The sequence below is a fragment of the Ostrea edulis genome, chromosome 5, assembly GCF_947568905.1.
Source record: "Ostrea edulis chromosome 5, xbOstEdul1.1, whole genome shotgun sequence".
NCBI lineage: Eukaryota > Metazoa > Mollusca > Bivalvia > Ostreida > Ostreidae > Ostrea > Ostrea edulis.
Window position 1 is genome coordinate 64,381,559 of NC_079168.1, and position 12,209 is coordinate 64,393,767.

The following is a 12,209-nucleotide window of genomic DNA, read 5'->3' on the forward strand; positions in this document are numbered from 1 at the left end:
GGTATATCACTCCACCTCTTGGTTTTTTTTTTTACTAGGCCATCATTAAAAATATTTTTGTTTGATGTACTCCGACCCACATTTTCCAAGGTCGGTAGTTTTGCTTTTTTTTTAACGTCATGAATTTTTTAAAAATATTTTCTTTTAAAATAAGAAGAATTTTGTATTTTTCAAGGAAACCGAATAAAAAATAAATAAAATTTTAAATTGCCGAAAAAAATGATCGGGCAGGAGCAAATTTGACGGGTCAGTCGGAGTACACCAAACAAATTATTTTTGGCCCTAACTGCATTCCTAGCAATTTTCAGCAAAAAGTCCAATATGATATGAAAATTAGACCCCTAGCATTTAGAGGCAACTCTGTCAAGGTCTTTACCTCTCACATCATCATGGTGAACTAGAAACAAGAGGCCAAGAATCGCTCTTCTGATACATTGTAGAACAGGCAAAAATTCTCACTAACCAAGATTCATCAATTAACAAAGTTTGATGATGTTAAGTCAAATAGTACCTGAAAAATTGAAATGTAACTGTCCAAAAGTAGGTCATGGTGACCTACTTTTTGGCCACCAAACTATGAAGACTCAAGATGCATCAACTGACAAAGTTTGATGATCCTAGCATTCATAGTGTCCAAAGTATGCATCTAAAATTGAAAATGTGAAATTTGAATGTCTGCAAAATTGAAAAAGTAGGTCACTGTGACCTACTTTTTTTATAAATATGTTTTGAGGCCTCTATACGCATCAATGTACAAGGTTTGATGATTCTAAACCTCTCGGTATCTGAAATAACAGCCTAAAATGTATTCATAAATGATTAGCCATTAAATTCAAAAAGTAGGTCATGGTGACATACTTTTCTCATGATGCACTCCAAGGTCCCATGATCCATCAACTGACAACTTTTGATGATCATAGGCTCAAAAGTGTCCAAGATATGCATCAAAATATATTTAATAATAATTACCTGCGAAATTCAAAAAGTAGGTCACCTACTTTTGAGATGACATGATATTAGGTCCTAAGATGCATCAACTGACAAAATTTGATGATCCTAGTCCTTATACTAAGCAAAATATCAAAGTTTTAACAAAACAAAATTTAAGGTCAACTTTGAAGTGACCTTGAGACCACACCCTTTGTTCCAGGATGATGACTTGAACAATTTTTCATCTACAACCTATCCTCATCCTTATGCATAAGTTTGGTGATAATTTGCCCAGTGGTTCTTGAGAAGGAAGATTTTTTAGCAACCACTACTTTTGTTTGCATTTTCCTAATTATCTCCCCCTTGTTAAAGGGTCACAACCCTAGGTTTAGTACAAATGAAAGCTCTTGGGCCAAGGATACCCTGTGACAAATTTGACAAAAATTGGCCAAGGGGTTCTTGAGATATAGCCCTTTTTCCAAAAAGTTGACGCACACCGCACGCCAGACATATGGCCATATGATTAGCTCTTTGAGCCTTTGGCTCAGAAGAGCTAATAAGAGTCCCAGTGATTTTTTTCTACCCACTGGTACTGGTACCCATTCAATTGGGAAAAATAGCTTCAAAATCGAACAAATTGGGAATTTTCTACCAATGTAACGGCAAATGATTTAACCAGAGATGGGGCGATTACATTGTAAATGTAATTGATTACGATTACTTTGAAAATCTATGATTATGATTACGATTACACATATTTTGAAAGTAATTGATTACAATTACGATTACTGTGAAAAGTAATCATGATTACATGCTTTTGAACAAGAAAAACAACAAATATTTACTGGTTTTATTAATAAGATACATTGTATAATACACTTTATATATTTATGTACAGTCTTTCATAAGTATTGGTAACATGATAACTGGTAAACCATTCAGTGACACTTAAAATGTTTATAAGAAATGTTTGTTGCACTTTATGAAGATTATTAAGTTTAATTTAAACAGATTTAGACCTTAGTTGCTATTGAATACATGCAAATACTGTAAGTATAATATCATATAGATATGGATAAATCTTATGATGGCACACATAACATACATAAGATCTAACTGTTATCTATTAAATAATTATTTTAATATAAATATAAAGTAATCATTGTAATCATTATTGTAATCATAAATTACGATTACTTTGCCAAAGTAATTGATTACGATTACGATTACTTTGCTTTAAAAACAAATGTAATCAATTACGATTACTTTAAAAAATGTAATCGATTGTAATCAATTACTGATTACGATTACCCCATCTCTGGATTTAACTAAAAGAAAAGAAAAAAGAGCTCACAAAACAAGAAGTAGTGAATTGGGAATTTTTAGTCTTAAAATTGGGAAAAATCAATGGTTTTTGGCATTGGGAATGGTACCGTTTATCGGTACCAATCATATAAGGAAAAAAATCGCTGGGAGTCCATTCAGTTAATGCTCTAATTATCATAATATGATATATATACCCTGTGAATAGTTTGTTTATAAGAACTTCAAGACATTTAAAAAAAAAAAAATTATACTAGATATTTAAAACATCGATTGCCTGTGATATCTGCATGTCCTCCCTTGTGGTAAATAAATTGTCATATCGTTTATCTTGCATCTTAAAATAATAAACATACAAATGTGACAAATCCCAGGGTTGATGGTTACGCGTACACCTCTCCCAATATATATGTTAGCTTGTGATATAAATAATTTCATAATCATGCACTAGACCTACCCCTTGACCATAGTTACTAAATGCATTATGTAATAATAGGCCTAGCTTAATAGTGCAGATCATGATTATTATTCAAGACACAGCTATGAATTAATGTGATAAAACTTAGCTTAAGTTAGTTGCATAACTCATGATATTTGAAATAAACATGGGCTAAACTAGTAAGACCAGGACAATCTTCTTGTCAAACAAAGAAAAACGCAACAATTTCATTTTGGGGTCCAACATTACGTAGTACGTACCTGAGTTTTCAAACAACCTTGGCGTTTTAGTTTTTTCCCTTTCGGTACCTTAATTCCCAATTCTCTTAAATCTTGTTTTACAAGAGCTTGGACGTTTCCAAAACTATCCAGTTGACTAAGATGCTTCATTTCCATTTTTCAAGTCCCTTCCATGTCGGCCATATTCACTTCAAACCTCGCTCCTCGTTGTTCGATTGGTCAGAAATTGTTACGTCATATTTGAAATAGAAAATATGGAGGACATTAGAGTCGTAAATATATCTGTTATTTTGAGTTGGAATTTTATAGATCTACAACAACAAAAATTTTATTTCATGTAATTTTAGCGAAACTAATCATCTAAATCCTTGGACATGGCATGAAAAAGTTAGAAGGTTAACAACCACCAGGCAACAGCCACAGTTCTAGTGTTTTAAATATGTACCCATCCTGGCAAGACTGAATGTTAGAAAATACTTTTAGAAATAATGTGTTTCCTATGAAACATGTAATATATTTACCGTCATCTTTAGACAAAATCGATGGCTCGGAACACTTCCTTGTTTTATTGTTAAGTTTACATTATGATAAACATTTTATGACATGTGCAGACATCCATAATGTGTTGAAGATGTTTATTTTCCTGACCATTCAAGCATTGCATTATTGACGCAGATAGCTGAACATCCGTGATGATTGTAGACAGCGGGAGATGAGAGAGGCTGGTAAGAACTCAGTATGCAGTACTCTATATACTTTGATGTGGATAATGCAATATATTTGCATGACCATACATAGCACTGCACAGGTCCATGATGATGTGTGATGAATTTGGGGGGGGGGGGGGGGGGGGGGGGGGGGGGGGTCTATATGACTATTATATGTGGCGATCGCGAGTTAATGTTATTAATTTCTAACAGTTCTGGTTGAAGAATTTATGGATGTAGTGACTTGTTGGGCAGTGACAGTCACCGGTGGGGTTCTTCCCATACTTTGCCTGAGGGTTATTGCATATCTGGTCTATCAGACTGTTAATAATTTACATGTAAACCTAAAGAAAGGATTTGCATTGTAAGGTAAAATTCAACATTTTGAATCAATAAAGAAAAACTAAAACTCATTTTATCAGAAATACATTTAAATCACATGATAAATTTGAGTTTTTAACTATTTTAAAAACATAATTGTATAAATATGTTGATTTTATGATTAGCATGATAAGAATAACGATGGTTTTCTTTCAAAAAGCCTAGAATAATGTAGCTGTGGACACACAGAAATTTTCTGTCATTTATGTGCAGTGTAAGTCAATGATTTGAAAGAATAAATATAGCTTTTATATTTTAACATATGAAGTTTCTGAAAGATAAAGTTTGTGAAAAATAGTCAATGAATTAGAATGTGGGAAATTATGATGAAAACGTATCATCTTTATGTTGTCATGAGTCTGAATTCAGGTTATTTTTGTGATATCCTTTCCATGTAGCCATAGTGCAGAAGTGCATAATGGCCAAAAATGGTGATTGTGACACCCTGCACTGGGACCTAGGGGAGGATATCATACCATTATTTGAAATAGTTCCGAAAGGGAAGTTGCATATCCCATATGTTGTTAAAATTACATAGGTCTGCTTTTATTTTGTCCAAATCTATAGATCCTTAAATACTCAACAAGCTGAGGAGTTTCATGAAAACATTTTTCCGGATTTATATATATAACCTTCAAAATTGGACAGGTATAAGGTTCACTTAATAGGTACACACACAATCCAGGCATCAAGAGAAAGAGAAAACTCAATATAGGAAAAGAAAGGAAACCCTGTTAAAAGGAAGAAAGTTGAAATAATTACACCGTAAATTGCAAAAACAAAGAAGTCTTTTGCGCATATATACTTCTTGTCGGAGTGACCCCTGCGTCGTGGCCTTTGAGCACTAGACATGCTAGAGGACCGGTCCCGATGCTCATTCTGTAGGACATTAAACATACTTTTCCTTTATGCAGCGTGTATCTTGATACAGTGGTTCATATTTTTTCAAAGGATTTTTTCTCTCCCCCCCCCCCACCCCCCAACCCCCTGACTTTCAGTGGAATGTTTTTCAAAATCTCTGGTCATCGAAAGGGTATTATATTGATAACTATATAGGCACTTACGGCCTTCGAGCAGGGAGGGATCTCTATCGTGCCACACCTGCTGTGACACGGGACCTCGGTTTTTGTGGTCTCATCCGAAGGACCACCCCATTTAGTCGCCTCTTACGTCAAGCAAGGGGTACTGAGGACTTATTCTAACCCTGATCCCCACTGGAGTTCGGCTGTGAACTTGTTTAATTGGCATTCTGAATCAATTATTATACCCAAGCTATCATTTGGTTAACATGTAATCAACATGCTGGGTCGTGTGGGGTTAATTTTAAACAAAACCTGAGTTGTTGTTTATTTAACAAAATCAAGGATCAGGGAATCAAGGCCTTTGTTTTCGAAGGTGTGAATTTCCACAGATGTTGAGACGTGCAGGGTAGATCAGACATGAAATCTCCCACCTGGTATGTCATTATGTTCAACCGAGTGGAAAATTATTCTGATTGCAATATAAATCCACTAGATATGAGGGCTGTTTGATATACAATGTGTATTGTACAATATCTCAAAAGCATTTTAAAACAAAAATGTAAGAGATGATAATTCCCAGAATAGTCATACTTGACTAAAATCAAAAAAGTCGGAATCACATTGTAATTGAAAAATGTACGGTCGTTGAATAAAGATAAAATTTCATGAAATTACACAAAAAAGTTGTAAAAATCATGGTTGTTGGTTGCGTCAGACAGGTGGTCGTTTTATTCAGGTACCATTGATAGAGTAACGCCTTCGGGGAAATTTTCTACAGTCACAGTGAGTTGCTTATAATACAGTGTGTAGCTATGGCAGTGCAAAATCGTTGTGTGATCAGAAATCGTGTAAATCGTTTCATTGACTGAATTTTTAATCGTCAATTATATTTTTTCCCCATGATTTTGAAATAGTGAAAATTTGATTCGCGTAAATTTAATATACTATTTTAGGTTCTGATTCACGGAAAAAACATGACGTGGAAAAAAACTGATAAACTGTATTTGCCTTAATGCATCATAATTCAGATAATGGTTAGGAAAACGTGTGCCTGTCTATTACCGTCTTATTGCAAGATTAATATAAATGTGACACATTTGATTAGAAGTTGTGTCAAGTTAACAGAATACTTAAGGATAGGAACTGGGATTATAAAATTTTGGTATGAGCAATAATTTTGCTAGGTGTGTACTATAGGCTTACAACACTGCATCAAAGGTTATTTACTAGGGAAAAAAATATTGTGTTCAGATATATACAATTTTTGAAATATACAGTTTTGGGTGTGCCTCAGAGAGGGTTAGTTTTATTAGTCCTGTTAGGACCTCTGTAGTTTCATTCTGTATTCACATTAAGGTAATTCCACCCTTCTAGAATTATAGGTTCAATCTTATATTTAATTGTTTAATCTTCAAATAATATATCTTAGTAACAAAATAAAAATGGTAAAATAAGTATGTTGCGGCATTGATAAATTTGGTATATCAATTAGCACACCTGTATCTACATCAGAAAATTGCAATTTTCCTTTATAACAGCATTATCAAAATTTCAGAAGAACTGTCTAAAATGATATAATAGTTAGTATTCAAACCTGAATTTTATGAAACTTATTTCTTTAAAAAATATACAAAATGTTTGTGATAAATAAAGGAAATTTATCGCATTATAGACTTAATAAATAATTTAATGAAAACAGAGTTGTTGCCCTTGGATTCAATATTTTGAAATATATAATTGATTATTCATATATAATTTGTTGTCGATTCCTTTTTATTTCCGTGCAGAATTACGGGTAGTGTCCACACTAGTGGGCCCCCTTCTCCAGGTATCTGGCTAGCTGCACGCATGGCAGATCTCACCTCAGATCTCCATTCTTTCCAGTCTTGAGGGTCGGCAGTAGGGAGCTTCCATTCTCTATGATCTTTCTCCGTCAGCTCTCTCCAAGATAGCATTGGCCGACCAACTCTACGTCTCCCAGGAACTTGTATGTTTAGAGCGCACTTGACTGCACTGCTGGATCTGACAACGTGGCCATACCAGCGGAGTCTCCTTTCCCTTAAGATGAGGTCGAGGTCATCGATGCCAAGCCGCCCCAGCAATTCAGTTGAACCTACAGTGGCCATATCTTCAGGCTTGATGTTACAGATCTGTCTTATCATGGCCCTGTCATTGCGTAGTAGGCGATGAAGATTTGGCTTGGTCAGTACCCAGGTCTCACTGGCATGGAGCATAGCGCTACGTACGCAGGTGTTATACACTCGACCACGGGTCTTATATGACAGGTGGCGTGATGTCAGGACTGGTAGCAGCTCCCTGAACTTCTTCCAAGCAGTCTTCACACGCGTAGTGGTTGCAAGGTCACAGCCACCAGCTGCAGAAAACATGTCTCCGAGGTAGCAGAAGGAGCCTACAACCTCCAACTTGTCCAGACCAACTTGGATATCACTCTGTGGCCTGCCGTCAAGAGAGCGAACCGTTCCCCAGCATCTTGAACATCTGAAGTCAGGGTCCACAGACAGGCGCATGAGCCCACTGCATTTCTTGTCCACCCAGTGCTTGCTTAATTTATACTTTTGAAATATTTTATGGTTAACAAGATTTTTTACAATAGCTATTGAAAAAGACTCCAACAAAATTCATGTTCCTGTCATGCATAAATCTTATTAAATTGTTGACTTTGCGAAATCTTATGACGTCACAGGAGGGTGGAACTAGTACGTAGTATGTGATTTGAATGAATCGTTTTCTCACAGCCATATTATATACAGTCTCCAAACATATGCAAGTGATGCAAGTCTCATAAAAGGCCGTCAGATTCCCTGAATCACATCATGTGATGTAAACAGAGCCAATCAAATTTCAATGCTATTGTCTGAGATGACCTTTGGATAGAGAGAAATGTCCAAATCTTTTTGGGCCTGGTTGTTTGATCAAATATAAGGTGGGCTGAGTTGGTCTGCATCCTCAGAGTCCAAATTCATCATATTTAGGACCTTAGGTGAACATAATTGCACATTTTAAAACATCTTCAGGCAACTGAAAAAGACATGAAAATATGGTAATTAAAAAATTAGAATCCATTCTTTTTGCAAGACAATTATTTTGCAAAACTAGTTGAAAATTTTATACTTGCAATTAGTTTTGTTAATAGTAATTGATGTTCAGCATATGTTTTAGACAAGGCTGAGAAAAAAATTGATGTGACATCTGGATATTTGACATTGGCTCAGACAGCATAATGGCCAAATGATGTGGATTACAACCGAAACTTGATTCTCAATTGACTATCTGTTTTCACAGAAGTATTTACACAAGATTTCGGTCATCGATTACTGTGCCTGTTTTAGACTGGCTGTGTTTAAACATTTGAATTTGGTCTATCACTTTGAAATCCAAATCAAAGATGAAAGACAATATTATGAAATATGGAGCTATTTTGGTACTTGTCTGACATGGGAGAAGACTGATATGGTATAGGCTGTGCTGATACAGCAGGGCATGGATATTTTAAAAGGTAGTTATTCCCAATATAGAGATTTTAATTTTAACGCTCTCAAGAATCAAGAAATTGGAAAATAAAGAGAGCAAGAGTACAAGAAAGAGATTTCTACTTTTAAATCTTGTCAGTTTTGTGTTTGCGATAGTTGTTTTGGTTGACCTTGCATGGTTAATGCAACAGGCATTTCAGCTGGCTGCTTTCTGCATCATCTGTCACACACTGCTTTGTACTTATTTTTATTTGCTTTGTAACTGAACATGTTATTTATTTTAGTGAGAAAAATCAATGAAGTTCATCAATAGAGACGTCTGCACTTAGGCGACTTCTTCCTTGACAATTGGTCGCGTGCTGCACGTGGAAAAACAGTGAAGATTTTGCTCATTGCTTCACTTTTAAGGCAAGATTTCCCAGGTATATTTTACTTAAATTTCAAAATTTTTAAATTCTTTCTGATCATACCAATATATTTGATTTCATGCAAGTAGAAATTATTGTTTACTACCTGGCTGTTTAAAGGATTCAGTTTTGGCTTTCATAACCATTAGCATTTTTAAATCAGGTTAGACAGTGAAAAATAAGTCAAGTCTGACAAAAATGAAAAGGAAAGAAAATAAGAAATTTAAGTGAAAAGAGAATAATGTTACTATTAAAGTGCAAATATCAAATTCGTTCGTGATATAAAGATAGAATACCTGTATGTAAAATGGTATTTACTTTGCTGAAAGCTGAATATACCAGTAATTTTATACTTAGGTAGAAACAAAAGTATGTCATTATTAAGGTCTTCCATAACAACGGAAGACCTTCTACTGATTGTGCTGGTTAAGATTATTCTTATTATTCTTTTTTTTCCTAGACGCTAACTTTGAAGCTTCATATCTCGCTCATTTCTGCATTGATTTTGCTCAAATTTTCAGGGTTTATAAACTTTACAGAACAATTTTAAAATCATGTACTACATTTCAGAAATTCCCTTCTGTTCACGAGTTATTCTCCTTTGAATGAAATTTTAGGGGCTTTGGTTTCCAGACAAAGGCTCCGAGACTGTATAAGCTTGAGCAGAAAATGCATTGAAAATAAAAAGTAGGAGCATTGTAGTTGTGCACATCGTTTTTTTGTTTTTTGATTACAGCGTTCGAAATGGTGGTTGACAGGGTTAAAAAATTAGGACTCCTAAAGGAGCAAAAAATTACACATATTTTCCTTTGTATCTTTTAAACTAAAAATATTTTGTTAAGACGTGTAGAACAAAAGTTGTGCAGAATGTTAAGAGCTTTCTTTTGATATCCCTAAAAAGGGGCTGGCCCCTTAAATTAGGGATCTGGGGATCTTCAAAGTTTTCGCTTTATAACTCAAAAATGGTAAATATTTCAATATGGCTTTTGCTGAAAAAGTTGTTCTTTAACATCTTATTGATCTCATAAACATAATATTTTGCTCGAGTATTGTGTTATATATGAGTAAAAAGCTTGACCCGCAAACAGGTAACCGTATCATTAGGTAGGTGAAGGGGGAAAAATATGCGTATAACTTAAATAAACTTGCTTTAATTGATAAATCTGACTTCATGAAATGCTAATATTCTTTTAAAATAAGGTTTTAACGTGATCTATGGTTCCTTTAAAAATCATCTATCGACAACTTTCTTTTTTATTATTTAGTAGCTTTAATCAATCGTTCCAAAGAAAAAAAGAGGAAAAGGTTATCTCTTCTACGTTTGTTATTAAAACAACGATATATTTAATTGAAGAAACCATCACGTGTGTGAACCAGGGCATGTACACAAAGTAAACATTGTCGTCCTAAATATAACACAGAATGTTATGTTTTTGATCATATTGGATTTTTCGAATAATTCAGTCTTTCCGTGGATGTATATACTTGTTTATACATCCCTGGTCTTACGTTTGATTTGTTTTAAATTCAAAACTCTAGAGCATTGAGTCAGGCATCAATTTTAAAATCTGCAATTTAATATACAGTTCGTTTCTCAATCATGTCTAATTGAATGTGTGTTTAATATCGGAGATTCATCGCTGCTGGACTAGCGATCTGTGATTTCACACTACTTTAACTGAACACACAAGCTTTACTCAAATTCTTCGTTGTGAAAAAGAAAATGGATACATTTTACAAACATAACGAATTATTTCTGAACATGTTTTGAAATCAATAGTTTATAATCATGATTAAACCAAATCTAAACATGCGTATAGAATATTCAGAAACCCATGGCCGACCAGTCTCATTTCAAATGATTTGTTGTTTTATTGTTTAAAAACAATGACTTTGTTTAAACATTGATTCAGAACTCTTGGTCCAAATTATGTAACTTCGGCACGTGCCCCTGGCGTGAAATTCGTACGCGACTTCTGTGCGCACTGTGTACATAATATACCTACATGTATTTACGCAGATAGATATTAAAGTTTAATAAAATATTCAAGATTTGAGAGCAATTTATTTGATTTGCATGTATAAATAATTCAAACTCGATGAATTATTCTCTTCAGTCTGAATATTATGCTATCATAATTTTGTTGTATGATAAAATATTGGTAACAGCTATAAACCTTTATTGTATGTCCTGAGCCATAAATTCCATAAATTTAAATAGTAATTTTTTTTTCATTATTGGGACTGAAAAGTTAAATGCTGAAAGAATTTAATCCCACATACACGCGCGCCTCAAAAGACTGATTCGTGGAATGAGATCATACACGCATGTACTTTAGTAGTATAAATGTATTAAACACCTAACGATAAAAATTTATAGTACATCTTTATAGCTTCATTTCAATGATATATATTAAATTCTCAAACTATTTCATAATTACATATGAGAAGTCAGAATCGCCAGCGTAGCCAAACTACTTATATCGTTACAGTACTTATCTTCCTGTCACAGTTGATTATTTTCTTATATGTCCTGGCCTTGACACATGGTCACATTGTCAAGTTCACTTTTTAGAAAATACAAACCCTGTCCTGGCCATATCAAGTAATGAAGAAACATTTAGATTTCATACTTACAACAGATTTTCATGTTAATTGAGGCTGCATTAGGACCTGACCCAAGGACATATGGTCAAGTTCAAGGTTTTTATGTCACACAGCTCCGACGGTAGACCTCTCTTTGCTTTTCAACGAGCTTTGCTCTAGTTTGCAATTATGTTCTGTTCTGTTTTCTGAAGTGGAAATTGTTTTCCACAATGCTTGAAAATCCAAAGCTGTTGTAAGGCTATTTTAGGGATGAAGAAGATATTTATCTAGTAAAAAAATGCACTTTTAGTAGAAAGTCACCTGACAAATATTATAAAACCCTTCTGAATTTGAACCCAGTATATACTGATCAGCATCCAACATGTTGACCTACTGAGCTACTCGGCAAGATAATTCAAAAGGACAAGGAATAAATTGTTGATGTTTATTTTGAAATGAAGTTTTCCATTGTGATGGTGTCTTGTTCCTCAGTAATGAGATTGTTTGATACATATACGTCACCTGCTGATTTAAAAGTCACATATTTTGGTCTATATATGGATGATTTGTCTTAAAGACAACAAATTCAAAATTTTAAGGCGGTTCAGCCCAATTGTTGCTTACCAGGACTCTGGGCTGTGTCAGGCTTATTGCAATCAATTGACATTGTGCTTCTGACCTGTT

General features: G+C 34.3%; 3 protein-coding genes across 8 annotated transcripts in view; 1 reads left to right on the forward strand and 2 right to left on the reverse strand.

The window, feature by feature from the left end:
• LOC125649464 (rho GTPase-activating protein 11A-like) overlaps positions 1-3,144 on the reverse strand; it is a 33,909-nt gene extending 30,765 nt beyond the window's left edge. Inside the window, exon 1 of the mRNA XM_056165118.1 lies at positions 2,953-3,144. Coding sequence (XP_056021093.1) covers positions 2,953-3,087 — 135 coding nt within the window. The 5' untranslated portion in view covers positions 3,088-3,144. The remainder of the gene's footprint in view (positions 1-2,952) is intronic.
• Positions 3,145-3,534: 390 nt separating this feature from the next.
• The window catches only part of LOC125649467 (ras guanyl-releasing protein 3-like), a 61,430-nt gene continuing 52,755 nt past the window's right edge, over positions 3,535-12,209 (forward strand). For 5 of the 6 annotated variants that reach the window (XR_008802992.1, XM_048877019.2, XM_056165122.1 and 2 more), the window contains exons 1-2: positions 3,535-3,656; positions 8,817-8,954. The gene's annotated coding sequence lies outside the window, so the exon portion shown is untranslated. Of the gene's footprint in view, positions 3,657-6,861; positions 8,559-8,816; positions 8,955-12,209 lie in introns of those variants that run through there. The other variant, XM_056165120.1, reaches the window with a different exon arrangement.
• On the reverse strand, positions 6,388-7,569 carry LOC125651071 (uncharacterized). The gene is made up of 2 exons (XM_056166125.1): positions 6,904-7,569; positions 6,388-6,411 (listed from the first exon to the last, which is right to left on the reverse strand). The coding sequence occupies exons 1-2, from the start codon at positions 7,567-7,569 to the stop codon at positions 6,388-6,390; spliced, it is 690 nt and encodes a 229-aa protein (XP_056022100.1).

Coding starts and splice junctions, on each gene's coding strand:
- LOC125651071 (XM_056166125.1), bottom strand. CDS start 7,569: ATGCGCCTGTCTGTGGACCCTGACTTCAGATGTTCAAGATGCTGGGGA. Junction 6,412..6,903: donor GGAAAGAATGGAGATCTGAG/GTGAGATCTGCC, acceptor CTATAATTCTAG/AAGGGTGGAATTACCTTAAT.